The 22,154-nt window shown below is 43.9% G+C and overlaps 2 protein-coding genes across 3 annotated transcripts; both read left to right on the plus strand.

Annotated features, from left to right (window-relative positions):
- The first annotated feature begins 300 nt into the window (after positions 1-300).
- LOC110523412 (toll-like receptor 8) lies at positions 301-7,349 on the plus strand. Its single transcript, XM_021602089.2, has 2 exons — positions 301-705; positions 2,681-7,349. The coding sequence occupies exons 1-2, from the start codon at positions 692-694 to the stop codon at positions 5,766-5,768; spliced, it is 3,102 nt and encodes a 1,033-aa protein (XP_021457764.2). The 5' UTR covers positions 301-691; the 3' UTR covers positions 5,769-7,349.
- A 7,118-nt stretch (positions 7,350-14,467) lies between these two features.
- LOC110523413 (arrestin domain-containing protein 3) lies at positions 14,468-21,206 on the plus strand. 2 transcript variants are annotated; one of them, XM_036977040.1, is made up of 8 exons: positions 14,468-14,972; positions 17,868-17,949; positions 18,298-18,445; positions 18,692-18,794; positions 18,928-19,184; positions 19,389-19,533; positions 19,647-19,801; positions 19,951-21,206. In XM_036977040.1, exons 1-8 carry the CDS (start codon positions 14,693-14,695, stop codon positions 20,020-20,022), a joined length of 1,242 nt encoding a protein of 413 aa, XP_036832935.1. In that variant the 5' UTR covers positions 14,468-14,692; the 3' UTR covers positions 20,023-21,206. The 2 variants fall into 2 exon arrangements, with proteins under 2 accessions (XP_036832935.1, XP_036832936.1); XM_036977041.1 differs by lacking the exon at positions 14,468-14,972 and adding an exon at positions 17,190-17,223.
- The last annotated feature ends 948 nt before the right edge of the window (positions 21,207-22,154 follow it).

Genomic DNA, 22,154 nt, shown 5'->3' on the forward strand with positions numbered 1-22,154 from the left:
TTGTGGTCTACAACCCTGGTCCAGAGGAGTTACAGGGTAGGCTTTAGTTCCAACCCCTAATCACTCTCCATCAACCTCAAAAACCAAGCTACATATTTCAAACCAAAGAAAGGCACCTATCACAATTCTAAAACTGTTCTTACTGTAGAGACAATCTGTAGCCTCTTTTTCCTCTGAGGTGGACAAATTACATGCAGGTTGGGTTGGGGTGAGATCATCCAAGGATCATTCCGCTTTTCTAAATAGAGGAACAAAGATATTACTAAAGGGGGTGTGAGTACATTGTACAGAGAGGTCCCGGGCACACCGAGAAAAACGGATAGAGACAATGATTTTTCTATGGGGTCATACGTTGACGGACAACAGAGAGTTAACATTTTGATGGATTAAACAGATTCGTAGTGCATTCCTTGAGCATTTAATCCATTTATGTGTGGCTGGGGCCTATTGGGATGCTTTGCACAACCTTGACCCCAGAACCCACATACCATGCACTTAGAGGAAGTTTCAACATCCATGTAAAAAGGTCAGAATTCACAGAGCATTCAGAATACTCATACAAAATACTCAGAATACACTCTCGATGTGGAAGTTCAACCAGCAAGGCTCCAGATGACTTCCTGTGTGATGTACACACAAAAAAAGAGTTGGCTCATCCACCCCTACTGTCTGACATCTCTCTGGGAGCACTATGAAGGAACACTGGTAAGTACCAAGACATTTGTGTATCAGAAATTAATTGGATGTCTAAATGAGAGAATCTTCATATTTTGGCTCACTTTTAAAAGTACCTTTAATTTAATTGAAGAGTTTGATGGTTCCCTATGACCAGTACATTCCTACGATGGGCTTAGGATATGAGGAAAACTGAAATATTGTGTTGATACATCCCAACATCATTCAACAATGGATGGACAGCCCAAATGCTCTCCCTATGACATGGCACATATGAACCATCAAGTTAAATATTTCCTTACAGGGCACTTCACAGTATTGTTTTGTATATACTTAAACATTTTAAGCATATCTATGCATTATTTACAGATGTATAAATTAATAAGTAAAATATATATGGCAAATTCAATTAGTTAAATCTTGAACTAAAAGCTACCTTAAAAGATTATGTTCAGGAAAGCAGAAGTAAGATCATGATAAATGTTTTCCCCTCACTGTAGGGCTACTACACAAACTTGATTTTATTTATCTATATATATATATATATATATATATATATATATATATATATATATATTACGAGAGGAGAAGTCCTCGGGACTAATCTGAAACACACAGGTTCTTTGCGTCAGGAAGTGGAATATGGGAATGACCAGCCAGATATCAGATACAAAATACATTTCATTTTCAGGGAAAGAGTTTGTCTGTTCATCATTGACACAATCTTCAGCGGCTAGTGTTTCAAACGTTCACTGCTGACCAGAAGCACAAAATAGTTGAATCTCAGTTTCGTCATCAGCACAAATTGTTACGACTTCTATAAATGGTGCGGTGGAGGAGTCAAACTCAGAGAGCAGGTAATATCGTACGTGAATCTATTTATTCCAACGACAGCGGAGACATGGACATGCCAACACTAGGGCGTATGAAACCACCCGTCCAAAATACACAGGACTAAAACTGTCCGGAAAATAATGAGATGACACATACACCAACACCAAAATAACAGAGAACAAGCCCGCACAAATACCCAGCCGGCCAAGTGCCCTTAAATGGCCTACAAACAAACACTAACTCAAAACAGGTGTACCCAATTAAACCCAATAAACAGAAACAAACGGAAAGGGAATCGATGGCAGCTAATAGGCCGGCGACGACGACCGCCGAGCGCCGCCCGAACAGGAAGAGGCACCATCTTCGGCGAGATTCGTGACACAAATACTCAATAATCACTTCATGTATCACAATATATTTAAGTTCTGATGATCTCCGGCCAACACACAATAAATATATACCCATCAGATAAAAAGGAAGGCGAGCCAAGGGAGAATGAAAGCAGACAGCAGTGAAGAGGAGCACATCTTGCCCTAGACACAATTATGTTCCCGTAGAATTTGGATTACGATTATGTCCGCGTCCTCCCAGGGCACGCCAACCTGAACAATAGCAAAGGTATCCCCTAAATGAGCGATAGCACACAGCTTTTATACCAAAAGCACACAATCGTTCAACACATCAACGGTTTCAACATGTTACAGACTTACAAAGCACTATACAATTAATGATACAAATGTCCCATTGTTCATCTCCCCCCTCTCAGTAAGCCGCAGAGAGAGACATCAGGTAGCCTACCAGTGGAGGCTGCTGAGGAGATGACGACTCATAATAACGTCTGGAATGGAGTAAATGGATTGGCATCAACACATGGTTTTAATGTGTTTGATACCATTCCATTCACTCAATTCTAGCCATTATACTCAATTCCAGCCATTATTATGAGCTGTCCTGCCCTCAGCAGCCACCACTGTAGCCTACTCACAATCCAATTTAAAAAAAGTTGATAACCTAAGCTGAAGCACTCAACGAATATAGCAATACTATCTGTGCCATTGTCATCTTATATATCATTTTGTCTTACCTATCACTCCCCTCTTGCAGAGAACCAAGACTACTTTTGGAATCAGGTATTTTCAATCAATATTCATATGATATCCTCTTCCCACAGGTTTCCTCTTTCCCCTGCCTTTCAGAGACTGCTGTTCATCCTGGTGTTGCTGTGTCTCTCCCTCTCCTGCTCTGGGAGGACCTGGGCTCAGAGGAAACTACCCTGCGATGTCATCTCTCTCAACCAATCAGAGTCCTTTGACTGCTCGGACAGGAAGCTACTCCAGGTACCCCAGGATATCAGCCGGAATGCCACACGGCTCGACCTTTCCTCTAACAGGATCAAGAAACTCTCCGGCATCTCGTTCAGGAACCTCCGAAACCTGACTCGACTAGACCTTAGCAATAACTTCCACCCCCAGAAACATCCTCTGACAATAGAGAACCAAACATTCTCCATGCTGGATCAGCTCAAGGAACTGCTCCTTGATAGTAATGGTCTTTCTGCAGTGCCAAGTGCCCTTCCATCCAAGCTGCGGTTTTTGAGCCTGAAGTTCAACTGCATCAAAACCATCAGGCCAAACGACTTCATGCATGTCAGACTCTTAGAAACAATCCACTTAATTGGAAATTGCGACTACAAGAGTGTCTGTAATGGACTAGTCATCGGAAACAGAACTTTCTCCCACCTCACCAACCTTGCTAGTTTATCGCTGTCAAACAACAGACTGATAGGTGTCCCCCTGTTCCTCCCCCCATCCCTCCAGCAGCTCAAACTCAAACAGAACACTATCACCTACATTCACCAGCATGATCTTAGTGGCCTCACTAGCCTGAGGCTTCTGGGCCTGTCAGGTAACTGCCCTGTGTGTTCTAACACCCCGTTTTTCTGCTCGCCCTGTAATACACCCAATGGGGCACTACAGATACACCCATATGCCTTCAGGAAGCTATCCAAGCTGCAGGAGCTGAGACTATCCGGAAACTCTCTAGATCACCTACAGTCCTCCTGGTTTGAGAACCTCACCAACTTGCGCTACCTGTACCTTTCATTCAATCGTCTAGTTGGTGAGATAGCCAACGGGGACTTCCTCTCTGTGTTACCCGGCATAGAGGTGATGGACTTGTCTTACAATCACCCTGGACAATCTTCATATTCCCACAACTTGAAGCTCTCTAGGAACTTTTCCAACCTGACATCTCTGAAGACATTACACCTAGAAAACTATGTTTTTTCAACTCTTCACAAAAATGACTTGAACCCACTTTACAATTTATCTCACCTGTCTGTGCTCAATCTGGGAACTAACTTTATCTATCAGACAAACCCCTCATTGTTTGGCATGTTCCACAACTTGTCCAGTGTTGGCCTCTCTGAGAACAAATTTGCTTTCCTGTCTAAGAAAGAAGATGTTTTGTCAACATGTGGGTGTAGCTGTGGCTATGAGCTGAATAGAGACAGGTTTGGGCCTTACGTACACAAGGATCGACTCTTTCGTCAACATCTGCCTAACATTAAGCCAAAGTGTATTGCGTACGGTTCAGTGCTTGACCTTAGCAGAAACAACATCTTCCACATAAACCCTGATATGCTGCAAGGCCTGGACAACACAGCTTGTCTCAACCTGTCATCTAACTCCATTGGAGACATGTTCAACGGTAGTGAGTTTGTACATTTCCCCAAACTTAAGTACTTGGATCTATCCCGGAATAAGATCTACCTGCACTATGAGCATGCATTCAGTGAGCTAACAGAACTGGAGGTGTTGGACCTGAGTCATAATAATCATTACTTTGTGGTGGCAGGGCTAAACCACAGCTTAGCATTCATGGAAAACCTGAGCTCTCTGAAGGTTTTGAACCTGAGCTGGAACGAGATCAGCACCCTCACTCATAACAACATCTCAAGCAGCTCCCTACAGGAGTTGGACTTCCAAGGCAACCGCCTAGACATCATGTGGAAAATATGCCAGAACTATGAACTTTTCAGAGCGCTCCAAAACCTGACTTCCCTGGATCTGTCATACAACAAGCTCCACCGTGTACCGCCTGAGGTCTACAAACACTTCCCCAAGACCCTGAGACGCCTGTCTCTGAGTAAAAACCGACTGAAGGTCTTTGACTGGGAGAGGCTCACACAACTACCGCATCTGGAGGAGCTGGACTTGAGTAAGAACAAACTGGAGCAGGTGGCCTGTGCTTTAACCAGTTCACTAAAGTTCCTGGACCTGAGCCATAACAGGATTTCCCAGCTAGCGCCTGGTTTCCTCAGGGGCGCCAGGAGCCTGTATGTGCTGGACCTCAGCTTCAACCTGTTGGAGCTCATCAACCAGACCACATTTGAGTCTGGAGCAGAGAACCACCTCCAGCAGCTGTCCCTACAGGGCAACCCGCTCCACTGCACCTGTGACCTGTTGGACTTCCATCTGTGGATGAGGAGCAATGAGGTGGAGCTCCCTCTGCTGGCTACTGAGGTGACATGCGACATGCCCGTGGAGAGGAGAGGCAAGTCTGTGTTGAGCTATGACATAGAGGAGTGTGTGAACGATGAAAACGCAATGGCCTTCTGCATCATCACGTCATTTCTCATCATTCTCACTCTGTTGGTATCTCTCACAGCACACCTGTTCTACTGGGATCTCTCCTATATTCTGGACTACTGTGGGGCCAAGATGAAGCATCACCGTCGCTTAGTGCCCACAGACTTTATCTACGACGCCTTTGTCATGTATGACACCGCAGACCCGCTGGCTTCTGATTGGGTATTAAACCATCTAAGGGTCGAGCTAGAGGAGCGTGGAGAGAGGGCACGATCCCTCTGCCTGGAGGAGCGTGATTGGTCACTGGGTATGCCTGTCATGGACAACCTGTCCAATAGCGTGCGGCAGAGCAGGAAGACAGTGTTTGTGCTGACGGACGGCTTCCTGTTGCGTGGTGTAGTCAAAATGGCTGCCCTGCTGGTGCAGCAGCGGCTGGTGGAGGAGGGGGTGGACTCCATGGTGCTGCTGTTACTGCAGCCCCAGGTCTTGCAACACTCACGCATCCTCCACCTGCGCAGGCGGCTCTGCAGGCGCAGTGTTCTGGAGTGGCCCGCGGATGCCAGTCCAGCTGCCCAGCGATGGTTCTGGCACCACCTGAAGAGAACCATTAGGAAAGATCAGATAGGCACTCACACATCCCTACACAGCACATACTTCACTGGGCGGTGAACCTACAGACATTAGAGGAACGTATGACTCTTACAAAGTAAAAGTTAAGGATATGGGTGACCTAAGACTACTCTATAATTTGGAATATTAAATGTGGAGAGAGCATAAAGACTGTGATGAAGGCAACATCGGCAATTTGCTGGCATCAAAGCACAGTGTGCGGTTCACCCGCACCCTCCCCAGGAGCGAGACTTCCCTGTGGCGCACCAAAGTTCCTAGTGCCCTTGAGGCGTGACATTTGACGTTCTCAATGTATTTTTATGTCTGATTTATTTCTAAAGTTAATATAAAGAGCTGAACATGTTGATATGACTCTCTGTAGGCCTATTGCATGTTTTATGGTTTTTCCTTTTCAGAGACGTTGTCCTAATCTGGTCGCCGGTCTGATGGCTGGTTGTTCCCATAATGTTGCAAGGTGATTTGGTTAGAAGAGAGTTGCGATGTTTTCCTTCTTTTGTTTCGGCCACCAGAGTGATGCTAATTAAATGTTGAGGATATTGTCATTTGAGTTTCGTCCGGGATGGTTTAAAGGAGAATGTTTTGCCATGTTCAAATGTAATTATTGTATTTTCCAAGCTCCTAGCTATACCTGCGTACAATACATGCAGTATTGTTGTTATCTTAGACTTTTTGACCTTTTACCTAGATGACTTATGCGGTTTCTTCTTTTAGATAATTGCATCTTATTGGATTTATTGTAATACATGTTGATTCATTTTAAATTGATACATGACTGCAGTCCTCATATTTCAGAGCGATACTTATTGACTGTTGATGCGGCTTATTGGTAAAAAATGAATTACACACATTGTATTCTTTTAGATACACACACTGATACCTCTGCTTTAAACTGACTTCACTATTTATTACTAGACTATGACTGCAAGGATCAGCTCATGGTTCTAGCCTCTTAAACATGTCATTATGAAGCCAGATTAATTAGGTTAGAATTGCTCATACCCTAATTCTGTCATCCTCAGCAAATTGGAGTGGATTTTCATCCGATACAAGCATGCAACAGTGTGATTGAATATTTGTAATATTGTGATGAGGGCCAATGAATATGATGGGACACATACAATCATGCATGAAAAATGATAATAATTATGACCATATGATCATATAAGCCAGAAAGGCCTATCAGGTACATGCACTTATAAATAGAGGGTGAATTGTCCTGTTCCTGAAATCTGCTTCTGCATTCATCCCAGTCATCAACAGACAGAGCATTGGGGAAGGTGCATGTCTGACATCAGTGTGTGCACAATTACAATGATAATTTAATATGGTAAATGTAAAAATATATGAATAACATAAGTGTACTGTTGACACGTAGGCTATGGTGTAATGGAATGTTTTGCCTTGTGTGATAGGTTTTGTGGGTTATAACAGGTTATGACACGTTTTGTCAGCTGTTATGACATATTATGTCATGGTTAGGATTATTGGGTGTCAAGTGTTACCCAATTTTTCGTAATTTCTCTCAGTCAAGCTGTGAATTTCAAACACAGATTCAACCACAAAGACCAGGGAGGTTTTCCAATGCATCGCAAAGAAGGGCACCTTAAAAACTTACCCAGAAAGACTCACAGCTGTAATCACTGCCAAACATGATTCTAACATATATTGAGTCAGGAGTGTGAATACTTATGTAAATGAGATATTTCTGTATTTCATTTTCATTGAATTTGTAAAAATGTCAGAAAACATGTTTTCACTTTGTCATTATGGGGTATTGTGTACCCAAAAGGGTTCTACCTGAAACGAAAAAAGGGTTCTACCTGGAACGAAAAAGGGTTCTACCTGGAACAAAAAAGGGTTCTCCTATGGGGACAGCCGGAGAACCCTTTTGGAACCCATTTTTCGTTTTCGTGTAGATATTCAATGCTTCTCCTGAAAAAAAGTCTTTAAAAAGGAATAGTTTCACCATATTAAAATGAGGGCTCAGTTCACGTAACAGGATTGACCTAAAGGGTTGATGTAAATGAATCTCTAATGAAATAAATAATAATCTTCAGAAATGACTTTGCCAAAGCAACAAAATAAGTAGGGCTTTACAATGATGGTGAAACTTAGAGAAATGTATATTATATTATATAAAATGTATTTATATTATACAGAAAACCATGCATCCCTTACAATAGGCTATGTGTGTGTGTATGTGTGTGTGGGAATACATGTGGGTGTGTGGTGTCGTGTCTCTCGCTTGTCATTAAATGTGAAGAATGTTATTTTATCAAATCAATTCTCTGTAATTATTATTACGTGATTAAACTAATCATGTAAATTTAAATAACTAGGAAGTCAGGGCACCACGGAAAATGTTCAGATTACAAAGTTATAATTTTCTGAATAAAACTCATCAGATATTTGAATATCTGTTCAATTAGTCTTCTATTAATGAATTGTTCTTTACCTCACGTCAGTCTCATTCCAAATGTCGTAAAATTCTTGGCTATCTGCACGAACCCAGCCTTTACTATAAATTATCCATACACCAATTGGCTCAATTATTTACTTACTAACTAATTAACAATTACAGAATATACAATACATAATCACACTATACAGTAAAACACCATCCCTAGTGGACTAAACAAGACAAAACAGTGTAGTCATAACAAGGTAAATTCAGAGAGAAGAGAAGGGGGTTTGGAAGGAAGGCTAAGGAACATGGGTCTCTATCGTACCTGGGAAGCTATACATATGCCACTTACGATCATTCATTCGGAAAAGTAATGCATTGTATTTACGTGACACTGGCTTCGATAGTTGAGTTGGTGATGTGAGACTCTGGTTTGCCCAGTCTATGTCGCCATGTTCTTTGTGGAATCATCCGGGTCGTCGTGTGAGAGGTTCACGTGGTCTGAGAAGTTCATCTCACTTCGGAGATTTGTCCTCGTCGGTCAGTGTTCTCATACTAGATTTGCGCATATGTTCAGCTGCAGTCTGTTATATGCTAGTTTAGTATGCACTTATTTAGGTCATCAATAGTTCAGAGTTCATACCTGTAGCAAGCTCTCACGTTTCCTGCCCTGCGTAGTTGAAATTAGCCCTTTTCAACAGTGACTTTTGGTCACGGGGGCTTTTATAGAAATGTAGAAAAGGGGTTGGTTCATCATTTCCAACCAGTGTCTATTCACTTGGGCGTGGCTGGCATTGGCTGGCTGACTTGGGCGTGGCTACTGACTTAGTTAAACTTTACAGGGAAGACAATTTTCTCATTTTAAAGGTACGTTTTCAATTTCACCCAGGCTAGCGTTTTGCTCTGACCCTTATTAAGTGATCCTAGCATAAATCCTAATTGGATGTTCAGTTGTACTGTACATGTGTGTTTATGCTTACACAAGCCCACATGTTAAGGGAAGAAAACCAAGTATTCTGGTAGACTACAACTTGTTCAGATTGAGTCTGACATAGTCAGGCAATTTTCAGTTCAATGCCTGGGGGTCAGTCAGAATTGGTATCAAGGGAGTCTGTAGTGGTTTTACTACAAGTCACTGTGTCTTCCACTATTGTAGTGGCGATAGGTATGAAGAAGTCTACTTCATATGTTGTCCACGGAGGAGATAACCTCACGGCGGAAGTACTCTATAAGCACTGGACCAGTCGTATGCTGTGGATCATGGTTCATGACTTCTAATATCTTTCCTCCTGAATGGAGGGTTCTATTTATTAGTGGCATGTGCGTTCACCATCAGAAGAGTGTTCTGGAGAATCCCTACTACTAACTCCTCTGTCGCTATTATCATTAGCAATTTGACTTGTGAGGTCTTTAATCATCTTACTGATTGTTGCTGGACTGACTGTGGCTGGCATTGGTACTGGTACTCAAGGCTACCAGTTATCCTAGTAATTTATTCTGAAATATTATCCTACCGTAACACATGATTGGAGCATTTTACTAGTTGTATTGTAGTTGAACCTACACATGGCAAGGCATGACTATTTTTGCCATTTGTTTGAGGTGGAAGTCCACTGGACTTCTTTTACGACCAGTGTGGTACACCTCAGTAATATCTTAGATATGTTCCCTTTTAGGGGCCTGCCTGCTCGTCACTGTTCTCGTAGGGGAGGTTACAACTAAACATGTTTTATGCTCTGGCGATCTCGTACGGTGTTGCGCGTAGTTTCAAACCCCCTCCCCCACCGGCCTCGATGAGGCTCACCATGGGTCTGGGCAACTATTCCCCCCCTTTGTGTCTCAGGACCCCCCCACCAGTGGGTGGTGTTGGTATCCGAGGCACAAACTAAAAGGTTGGACCCTATGTCAGCGGTCGCGTTGTTATGAGAATGGCTGTAACCTTTCAACCAAATCTCCTGGTGTTTGTGCTTCAAAACACTCTGGCTGTCAAAGCCTGTCAGTCACCACCGCGTCCGATTGTGGCAACCTCTTCAGTACCTGCGAACTGAGACGTGGATATCTGTCTGTGATATCGCGAAGTGTTTCACCAGTGGGAGTCATCGGGTCAGTTGCTGGACTGACGCCATTAGTGTCATTGTAAGGGGTGACAGTCCCTCACAAAGTGGAAGATGTATCATCGGAAGCAGAGTACACTGCACATCGATGCTTTTCTTGCTGAGACGGCTGCAGTGCTTGCGGAAGTGTCCGAAGGGCAAGAGAGGTTCATCTCAACCACAGTATTGTACGACTGCAAGGAAAAGGAGCGTTTTTCATCCGCAGAGACAACTGTCTCGAAATAATGAACAGAATGGTCCATCAGGTTTGCTGATGGAATGTGTCGAGATATCATAATATCTCCTTGGATCGGATTCTGCACCAAGAGGTTTTGAAGCGTCTTTTTCCCAAGGGGTGCTTTCGACAGAAACCCCTCGTGGATGACTGCGTTGCAGCTAGCGTTAGGGGAAGACAGTGTGGTCAGTGGAGAAGGCACTGTGACCTGTGACCATAATTGGTTGGTTTTCCAATCCATCAGTGGGAGTAACCGATCCATCAAGTCTGCTCTGAGTAGCAGGGGTTCAGATTCGAGGCTGGTAACATACACAGGGTGAACGAGTGATACGTCCTGGAAGTGTAGTTTCAGCATGACTCTCAATGTGAGGGGATGAGGTAGTCTGAGTGAAACCTTGAAATGTAGTGTCTCATCGTTCCACTTTTAACCAACGTTTAGTTGGCTTCAAAGCCCTTTTGAGATCATCAAACGTTTAGTGGACATATTCCCCACAAAGTGGAGTGGTCGTTCGCAATAATGTGATGTGCAATTTCTGTTAAAGGTGAACGCAGATTGACTTTTTCGGTTTGGCTTTAACGAAGCTTTTGACCTTTTTCTTCGCAAACTTTGTATCAGAGTCTATAGACAAAGCCTGTGGCCATATTTCTTGATCAAGCGGGCCCTGGATAGGGTCTTGAGCGAGAGCGGGAGAAATTAAAATATTAACGTCCTTGCTAAGGGTGTTAATTCCCTTTGTTACCCTTGTGATCTGACACTTTTTGTGGGTTGGGTGCAGGAACGTAGCGAATAGGTCAATTATAGTGGTAGTCGTTTCAATGGCGACGTACTTTACAGTTATTTTGACCGCGTAGGTTATTGGATTCGTGGTTTCGTGGTAGAAACCGTTGTTGTGCGTCATCTGTCAACGCTCCAATATCTGATAATGCACCCTCTAACTGGAGTGAGTGCTCCTGGTCAAACTTCAAAACTGAGTGGTCAGGGCTCTTAGCGTTGCGAGCTTTTGATGCCTTGCAAGCTCTTTGAGTTGTAAGATCGGCAAGCCAACGTGGTCTGCAGGGCCCAAGTAGGTAATGAAGGTGGGATACATGTTCGACAGAAACATTTGTTTGAATGGTAACAGCCCTTCCATTCCTGTTTCAGTGAGTAGGCCAAAGTAAGCTGAAAGAACCTATGATAGTAAGCTTGTGGGTGTTCGTTCTGAGCTTGTTTGACAGTGTTAGCCAGTGAGCTATTGTGTTTGCGAGCCACAGAACCACTGAATTCTAATTTCAAAGCTGTGGCGAGTTTAGCGCAGTCATTTAACACGTGTTGCTGTTGTAGACGAATGAACCTCGTCACATGTCTATTTGACCATCGCTTCAACAGGTAAACCCAGTCAGAACCCATAAGGTTCGAGTAGCCATCCTCTATGTCATCTAGGAACGTCTCAGTATTGTTTGGCTGACCTGGAACGTGGTCAAAGGTGGGGAAATTCTTGACAAGTTTGTCAAGGCGTTCCGCCAAGCGGGCGGAGAGGGATGGCTTCATCCTGTGGGGAAATTGGGGCCGAAGGGCCAAGAGGAGAAGCTGGCGAAGAGGCGCCATATAGGCACCATATTACTCAGTGCCGAATGGCCAAGAGGAGAAGACTGAGGGACACTTGCGGGAGGCAAAGTCTGAAACCTATCGTCTTCACTCCTTTGAGTGCTGGACTCTGGTTGCTTGGTTGGGTAGTCACGCTGTAGCGCGTGACCATTCTGGAATTCCACCAGATTGTACCTAAGGGTGGTATTCTGCTTTATTGTAGAGTCCACTTTTCATCACCTGAGTTCTCTCATCATTCATTTGGTCAGCGACTTCAATGAGTTCTACTGACCTGTTATCCAACTTAGTCATTGTGTTCATTAACTGATCGTCTTTGGTCTGCAACATTTGAAGTAGAACAGTGTTAATTTGAGTAACGTTCAACAAAACGGCATGCATGTTATCAAGTTTTGCGCTCCTGTTTGTACATAGCTCGTCAGATTTATCTAGTTTGGCTTGGACATCATCATATTTAGCTTTGGCTAAATGGATTTGTTCCTGTAGAATACGATTTTGTCCCTGTAGAAGATGGTTTTGTTGAAGAGTTTGTCCTCGTTCATCGTCATAAGTTTTGCAATTACATTAAATTGTTCAGTTTTCAAACGCAGTTCCATGGCTAGCAGAAGTTTTCCCTTTTCTGCATTTGTCATCAGTTTCCCGGTTCACTCCACCTGTCCCTTTGTCTACCATTACCTTCTTGTGCTTCAGCTGTGCACTGCGGTATTGGACCGATGCCAATCTCGGATGGCAAGACATTAGGGCTAGACTGGAGAGAACCTTTACATGGCCTGTGCCCGATGGTAGACTTTGGAAAGCGTTGTTCACAATTTCTGCTGTTTAATGGCATAATTAGTGTTGGTATCGCTGCCGAGGTCAGACATCAATCCATTTATGGGTGGAGGTTCACTAATTAGCAGGCAATTGGGGACTACCCCCTCTGAGAGCTTTCATATTATTAGAACATTTGAAAGGAAAAACGTTTTTCCTAATTTTCCAAAGTTTGGTTTTGGAATACGTTGGAAGCTGCAAAGACGATTTTAATCTATGTATAGACGTTAATGAACCATCAGTACTGTACCAGTAATGTGGGAGTTGGACGTGAATGAATTTGCAAAAGCAAATTGAATTAATTAATCAATGATATACCTTTTTCAAATTTGTAACATTATGTACTTTTAAAAAATGTGTAAAGATTAAAAGGACTATTTCTGTCTGTAATAGAGGCCTTTTGTGTGGAAAAACTCATTCTGATTGGCTGGGCCTGTAACGGTCATCGTCGGTGGAAGAAGGTGAGGACCAAGGTGCAGCGTGGTATGTGTCCATATTTATTAAATGAACACGAAAATAACCAAGAGAAACGACCGAAAACAGTTCTGGCTGGTGCAGACACATAACAGAAAACAAACACCCACCAAATACAGGTGGAAAAAGGCTACCTAAGTATGATTCTCAATCAGAGACAACTAACGACACCTGCCTCTGATTGAGAACCATACCAGGCCAAACTCAAAAACACCATAGAAAAACAAACATAGACTGCCCACCCCAACTCAGGCCCTGACCATACTAAAACAAAGACAAAACAAAGGAACTAAGGTCAGAACGTGACAGGGCCTGGCTCCCAAGTGAATGGGCCTATGCCCTCCCATGGCTGCGCCCCTACCCAGTCATGGAAAATCCATAAATTATGGCCTAAATTAACTAGGCAAGTCAGTTAAGAACAAATTATTATTTGCAATGATGGCCTAGGATCAGTGGGTTAACGTCCTTGTTCAGGGGCAGAATGACAGATTTGTATCTTGTCAGCTCAGGGATTTGATCTATCAACCTTTCGGTTACTGGCACAATGCCCTAAATACTAGACTACCTATCACCCCAATTGATTATAACTCAGAAAAACTTTTTAAATGTTTGCATGTTGCCTTTATATTTTTGTCTATCATGAAATGCTCTTACTAGCCTGTTCTTCTTTTCACAAGTAGATGGCGGTAAGGGACTATAGTATTGTCATTTTCTGTAAGAAGGTTCATATGGCCAGTAGGACTTTCATCAGAACCAATTTTTGGACCAAATGTCAAAAGTGAATGTGGAAGAGCGACCAAAAGGGTGGGAACAGAGCAAAGGAAGGGTTGAAGGTCCGTAAGGTAGTAACTCTTTAAGAATGGGACATTATAATGAAATTACAACAGTTGTGGAAACTGTAGGCCTATCCTCTCCAAAAATAATGAAATTGCCCCAACACTGATCGAAGGTCAGTTATGTTTTTCGGTTTGCATTTGGGTTTTTGGATTTGAGAAGCTGATCCGAGATCTGTAGCCTATCTATATGAACTCAACTCAGCAACATGAGGAAGGATGAACTAATGCGCAATTGTACGCACATCCCAATAAGTTTATTATGGCGAGGCTCCTTTAAGAGCGCTGAGACACGAAGCAGCTGTTCATACTAGAAAGTGGAGGAGGAGACCATTAGAAATGAACGCACTGGGAGGATGACAGCTTTTAGCCGCTGCTGTAACCCTGAACCTCTGACATCCATATGAACCGTCAGCGAGAGGACCACTATCCCAGCCCGCAGGGCGCATCCTCTATCCTGAGCAAAAAGCGAGGGGTCGTGGGCGGAGGGTTCCTTATGATTTCTCAGTTTTCATAGACGTTCTCTAACACCATGGTGCTGGGAAAGGTGAAAACTTTAGCGGTCTACTTCGACTATCTGAACGACAACAACGTCCCCGTTTACTCCGGCGGGGATTCGGTCTCGGGGAGGGTGATAATCGAAGTCACCGGCGAGGTTCGCGTCAAAACGTTGAACATAACCGCCAGAGGCATAGCCAAGGTGCGGTGGACCGAGTCCCGGAACGCCGGAGCCAACACTGCCTACACTCAGAATTACACCGAGGAGGTGGAATACTTAAACCATAGCGACACGTTAATAGGAGAGGAGAGAGGTAAGGGACAACCACATCATAATTACGCACTCATTCTCACAGAGATGTGCTGGCAAACTTGAAATTGGGTATATATGGAAAGGCCTAGTTCCGGTTGTTCTGAATTGTCAGATTCCAGCTATGTTATGGAGCTCTGTCATTGCTGGTAATTATAGCTTACGCCATTTGTAGGTTACATGATTGACGATGAGTTAAATTTGACATAAACTGCGTAACACACACATCACACATTCTTTGGAACAAATTACAGTTCTTAGTCAGGTGGGATAGTGGTCCTGATGCGACAAAGGATAGGTTTTCTGCATCCAATTTAGGCTGTTTAATACGCCAGATGCGACATAAATATTTGCTCAATTGATGTCTTATTATGACACATATTACAATTACTGTAGATTCTACAGTAATTGTGATTTATTCGAATTGAAGTTTGTAAAGCCTTCTCTGCGTTTTATTTAGCGAGTTAAGAAACCTCAAAATGTTGTCAAAATTTGACACGATCGAGGGCTAATCTAACTAAAAGCGGTTAAAGTTAGAATATTTTTGTAGGTTTATTACTGCTTTTGTTTTATAATTTTATCAATAACGTTGTTTTGCTGATGACAACCTGAAGTTTACTCCCTTTGTTAGAAGCGGTTCAAACCTGATCACAAACTGGCTGAGGGAAGGGGGCGCGTGGGGGGACACCCCTTTCGCCTCTGATTGGTCTAAACTGCCATATGTGTCTAGGATGACATCATTCCATCTTGGGAAATAAAAATTCTTAAGCATGCAACTTTGTCTTCAATTTGCTGCTGTAACAGTTCCGTTAATGTACTGCACAATTAGCCTAACACGTAGGCAGGCCTATGCCACACATCTTCCATAAAGTAACTGATATGTTACATCAACAGGTACTATTAAGAAATGTATCATTGCATTGACCAAAGAGGGCGTTTACAGTAGTGCCTATTACCTTACTAGGCTACTGAGGTTCAGTTTCAGCTGATAACAATTTTCATAATAGCTGGTCTAATGGGACATGTAAAGTGAAACATTTAGGATTTATTTAGCATCTTTACAGGGGTTAACAACACCAAGAGATACACTTTTAGTTTTTCCATTTAAAAGAAAAACAACCCCATAGTTAGTATACAGCGCAATAAATATAGACTCTTGACATAACACAGCAATACAAACAAGTCCTATCTCGTATTACAGTAAATGCACTTTTGCATAGGCGAATCAGGCTCTTGTTGCCAGGGTAATTAATGTGAGAGCTGAAGTCATATTTTCTCGAACATTTATCCATCACAATATGACAACACCAAGACCTTCAACAGAAGACTGGTTGCCTTTTCAGCAACGTAACCTACCTGTGGCAGCTTAACCTACCAGTGCCCTTTAGTTCAGATAACCTACCAGTGCCCTTTAGTTCAGATAACCTACCGGTGCTCTAACCTACCGGTGCCCTTAAGTTCAGATAACCTACCGGTGCCCTTTAGTTCAGAATAGCCTTTGTGAAAACAGTGTTAATCAGTAGGGTAGGGTTGCTTATGTAGCTGGCTGGTAAATGATGTCATGTATGTGCTGATCATCTGTTTACCTCAGGAAAGCTACATGGGGTGCAGGATTTTTATTTCCAGCACTAACTCACCTGATTGAACCAACAGTGTTCTAAATAGTGGAACATGAGTATGTGACCCAGGTGTGTTAGTGCTGGGCTGGAACAAAAGCCGGTACACCCTGTAGCTCTCCAGGACCAGAGCCTACACTGATTTGATCTCCACTGTTGCTCAAGCATAGTGTTTATTAGTTCATGATCTGTAAGTATTTTATGTTTTCCTTATTTTGTTGCACTGTAATAACCTTGATTGTATTTGTGTGTTGATTGATTGAGGAATTTGTCAAATAAAATATGTTGTTGGTTTTTAATAAAGATGCATGAATGTACCTACTCTCGAGTCCCTCTTTATTTCTCTCAAATAGACAGACAGATCTAGACTGTAGTGTCTTTGTCTGTCTGTCTGTCTGTCTCTGTCTGTCTGTCTGTCTGTCTGTCTCCCTCCCTCCCTCCCTCCCTCTCTCTGAGTATCACTCAATACCTAAATCTTTCTATCTCCCTCCCTTTCTCTTTCTCTCTCTCCTACCCTCCCTATCTCTCTGTTCATGTCTCCCTCTCTCAATTCTCCCATATTACAGAACACATGGCCATTCATAAAGGGGCTTGGTGGAGGGGCGGGACCAGGTTAGCTTTCCTCCAATGGCAAGCTAAGTATGTATGCATTGGAGTATCAGGCTGAAAATCCGCTGCTCATTCTGGTTCATACCAGTCTGCTCCTGCTCTCCTCGCGCTGCCGGTGTGATTTAAAAACAAACACACACACGCACATACAAAATGTTCCACAATGTTCTCAGCTGCAAATGAGAAAATGCAAGACTGCTGAGGTGGCAGAAAATAGATGATCAGAGATTCACACATCAACGTACACAATAACATGTAGATAAAGGAAGTGAAAGGGGAATCACGTTTGCTCAGCCTGGGTGTGTCTTCAGGTCTCTGCTGTGCCCTGTAGTATCTGAAGTGTTCATGGAGGAAATTACAAGAAATGTTGTATTTGATGCGTTTATGACCTGACACAATGGGTAACATTCAAATTAAATACGATGACTGGGTTTTATGTGTTATAAAGCATTTATGTGTGAATTTGTGTGGTGTGTTATAAAAAACATGTTTTAATGTGCGCTTATGTGTCGTCCAGCATTTACTACTGGGTTTATTATCTTGATGTTGATTTGGAATGAGGCACTTGAAAGCACAACGTGAAACAATGACATGAAATGGTGGGTGTGTGTCTATGTGTGTAGATTAGTGTGTGTCAGGTATGGTATTTGGAATCTTGTTTTCCTGTATTTCAGATGAGGACAGTACAGAGGAGACCCTCACTGTTCTCAACACAGGATTACACGAATTCGCCTTTAGCTTCCTGCTACCACAGATGTATGTAACACACACACACACACACACACACACACACACAGCTGTAACATAAATCTGAACCCCAAATATGGAATCTTATCTAAAGATAGAAATGTAAAAAGTATAATCCTATACACCTCTCCCCCTCTCTTCTCCTCTCCCCCTCTTCTCCTCCCCCCTCCTCTCCCCCTCTCTTCTCCCCTCCTCTCCCCCTCTCTTCTCCTCTCCCCTCCTCTCCCCCTCTCTTCTCCCCTCCTCTCCCCCTCTCTTCTTCTCTCCCCTCCTCTCCCCCTCTCTTCTCCTCTCCCCTCCTCTCCCCCTCTCTTCTCCTCTTCCCTCCACTCCCCTTCCCTCCACTCCCCCTCTCAGGCCCCTGGCCACGTCGTTTGAAGGGAAGCATGGCAGTGTGAGGTACTGGGTGAGAGCAGAGCTCTACAGACCATGGCTGCTGCCTTTCAAAGTCAAGAAAGAGTTTACTGTGTTTGAACACATCGATATCAACACACCACTGCTGCTGGTGAGGATTGTGGGGTGTACACACACACACACACACATCTCACATACACACACACACACACACACACACACACATACACACACACACATACATACACACACACCTCACATACACACACACACATACATACACACACACACCTCACATACACACACACACACACACACACACACACACACACATATACACACACACACATCTCACATACACACATGCTCACAGTTTTTGTGAAATGTCTATGTATAGGCCCCTCAAGCTGGCACCAAGGACAAGACCTTATGTTGTTGGTTCTGTGCCTCGGGACCCATCTCACTCAGCGCCAAGATAGAGAGGAAGGGATACACGCCAGGTGAGTAACACACACACACACACACACACACACACACACACACACACACACACTGTCCCATTCCCCCCTCCCATACCACCCCCATCTCACAGCCTCATCCTCTCCTCTTTCCTCTCCTCTCCTCCTCTTCTAGGTGAGTCCATCCAGATCTTTGCAGAGGTGGAGAACTGTTCGTCCAGGGTGGTGGTGCCCAAGGCAGCGCTGAGCCAGACCCAGACCTACTTCGCCAAGGGAAAGGCCAGGCAGCTCCAGCAGCAGATGGCAGCCCTGCGTGGGGACACCCTACCCCAGGGGAAGAGCCAGAGCTGGGATGGAAAACTCCTCCACATACCCCCAGTGTCCCCATCCATCCTGGACTGTCCACTCATCAGAGTGGAGTACTCACTGGTGGTGAGGAATTATAATATGGTGTATAGTTTATATGGTAATACATGTATTAATATTGTAGAATGGTAAATAAGTGTCAGTCAAATCTCCTCGCAAAATCAAACCGGTTTAGCAGGATATTTGCAGTCTTATACTGTAAAGGTTATCTTTCTGGTATATCATCATTTGGGCTGTCAATAAGACAATATCTACCTCTGTCTCTCTCAGGTGTATGTGGACATCCCTGGGGGGTTGAACCTGTCTCTATCGTTGCCGTTGGTGATCGGGACCATCCCCCTCCATGCATTCACCAATCGAACAAGCAGCATCAGCAGCTACTGTAGTAGCATCAGCTGGCCAGAGAGACCTGAGGGTACGACATACACCTGTGTGTGAGCGTGTACTGTGTGTTTGTGTACTGTGTGTGTACTGTGTATTGTTTGTGTGTTCTCCCAAGTTAATCCTATGCTGTGTGTGTATTCACAGCTCCCCCCAGCTACAGTGACTTGGTGGTGACAGAGGAGCAGAGGTGGGGCTGTCTGGAGCGCTGTGAGGGGTCAGAGGTCAACGAAGAGGACCAGGGAACACTGCGCGCTTACATTACAGAGTTCAGATACCAGCCCCCGCCGCTCTACTCCGAGGTACTCACACACACACACCACACATCCACGCGTACACACACACACACACACACACACACACACACACACACACACACACACACACACACACACACACACACACATTATTGTAGGTCTAACTAGCCTACTCTTCCCCCTGTGTTCCTCAGGTTGACCCTAACCCAGAGCCGGGCTGTGGAGGTCAGGTGGTAAGGAGACCCGACCTCTGCCCCTCTCGCTGAGCACAACACTGACCTGCTCAGAGCAGACAGGCATCTACACCTACAGATGGATCCAACATGGCCGCTGCTATAGCCCCCTACTGGAGCCAGTCACCTACAGATGGATCCAACATGGATGCCGCTATAGCCCCCTACTGGAGCCAGTCACCTACAGATGGATCCAACATGGCCGCCGCTATAACGTCCTACTGGAGCCAGTCACCTACAGATGGATCCAACATGGCCGCCGCTATAACCCCCTACTGGGGCCAACATTGCGTCTCATCCTTAGTTTTCTCGGGTACATAGATCAACAGATGCAGGGATGTCAGCTCTGATAGACACTCTGTGGAGAGGCCAGGAGACGCCTCAGTCTGACCAGCATCACGGTTCTCTGCTGGTCAGAAATAATTGATTGTCCTTAGACCAAGCTTCTGGTACATATGACCATTACGTGGCACATCTAAGACTAGAAAGGAGAGGAGAAGAAGAAAATAGATAATCCACTGTTGGACTGTTGGAAACAGTGGTCAGGATCTCCTCCAGCCTCAGAGTGAATTTTGCACATGCCTCTCACTGTTTTTCTACTTAACTTCCATATCTTTTCTTCCTCAACTGTCATATATGCTGGAACATGTCCGTTGTCTTCTCACCACCATTACTACTTAACTAGAAACAACACCGATCAAAGACTCTTTTAGAACAAAGTAACTAAGAAACAAATGAAAGGAAATGTTTTTAGAGAGGTGTTATTGTGTCTTGGGTTTCCTGAATGGGGAATGTGGTACATGGTGAAATGACTAGTGTGTGTGTTCAGACACTGGTGTATCTGTGAAGCACTCACTCACTCTCTCTGTCTTTCAGGTGTCTTTCCTCACTAAACCCTCCATAGATACAGTACCCTACTAAGCACTTGTTTGATTGTAGTATGTGGACATATGACACCAGAAAGAAGCTCTGTATTTACATAAGAGGCAAAGAAACAGCCAGATGTAAAAATAAAATAAGAAAAAAATACATTTGAAATGTTTACAGGTCAATTGTCCTTCAAAGTTGATCTTCACCTCCAAACAAAGTGCAATATATTTTTGTATTTGTCGTTTTTCTGTTTGTGTAAGTGATGCCATTATAGCCATTACTGATCTGAATGCTATCATGATCTTCCTTTGTTTGAAATAAAGAAGCCGTTTTGTAGAAACTGTGAACTGTGTAAGAATTAGTTAAGTGGATTAAAAGCAGGGTTATGGGTCCCTCTTTCAATAGCAGGGTTATTGGTGAATAGCAGGGTTTGGAGTTACTGGGCCCGCTATCACATTGTACACCACAGCAGGGTTTGGAGAGAGCTGCCTGTTCCTTCTGCCTCTTGTAGATTCTATTTTCTCCCCTCTCCCTCTATCCTCTCTTTCTCTCCTCCCTCTCTAGCTCCCTTTTTCCATTCCAATGCTGAATAACCAGACAGGACAAGAGAGCATTGTATCCTCCAACACGCTCTCTGCCCCCCCCCCCCCCCCCCCCAGATATTGGCTAAGGCTCATGTGAACTACTGACTCAGTTCATCTCTGCGGTCTGGACAGTGGACACAGTTGTGTGGACAGATTCAGATGTCATGATGTAGTATTTTATGCTAATACTGTAATGAGCACTGCAGATAGAGTGACAAAGATCTTTGAAACGTGAGCTAATGAACCGTTCCCAACCCCTCCACACATAGACACGCTAGGGCCTTTCCCTATCTGAGCAAGGCCTGTCCCATTCTTTGCTAGAACTTTGTCATATCTTAGTCACCACCCTGACACAGAGAGAGAGAGAGCACTCTTATTTTTCATTTGCATTAGCACGTTTTAAGCTCACTCCAGTGTCTGCGGGTTTTCGCTTCACCCTTGTACTTGATTGATGAATTAAGGTCACTATTTAGCAAGGAACTCCCCATGCCTGGTTGTCTAGGTCTTCATTGAAAGGAATGAGTTTGACGCCCTGTTCTACGGGGTAGCACAAGGCTGCCCAACCCTCTTCCTGGAGATCTACCGTCCTTTGAGTTTTTAGTTCAACCGTAATTTAACACACCTGATTCGACTTATTAGCTGCTCAACAAGTCCTTAACTAGCTGAATCAGATATGCTAAATTAGGGTTGGACTGAAAACCTACAGGACAG

Source organism: Oncorhynchus mykiss, chromosome 5 (genome assembly GCF_013265735.2).
Source record: "Oncorhynchus mykiss isolate Arlee chromosome 5, USDA_OmykA_1.1, whole genome shotgun sequence".
Lineage (NCBI taxonomy): Eukaryota > Metazoa > Chordata > Actinopteri > Salmoniformes > Salmonidae > Oncorhynchus > Oncorhynchus mykiss.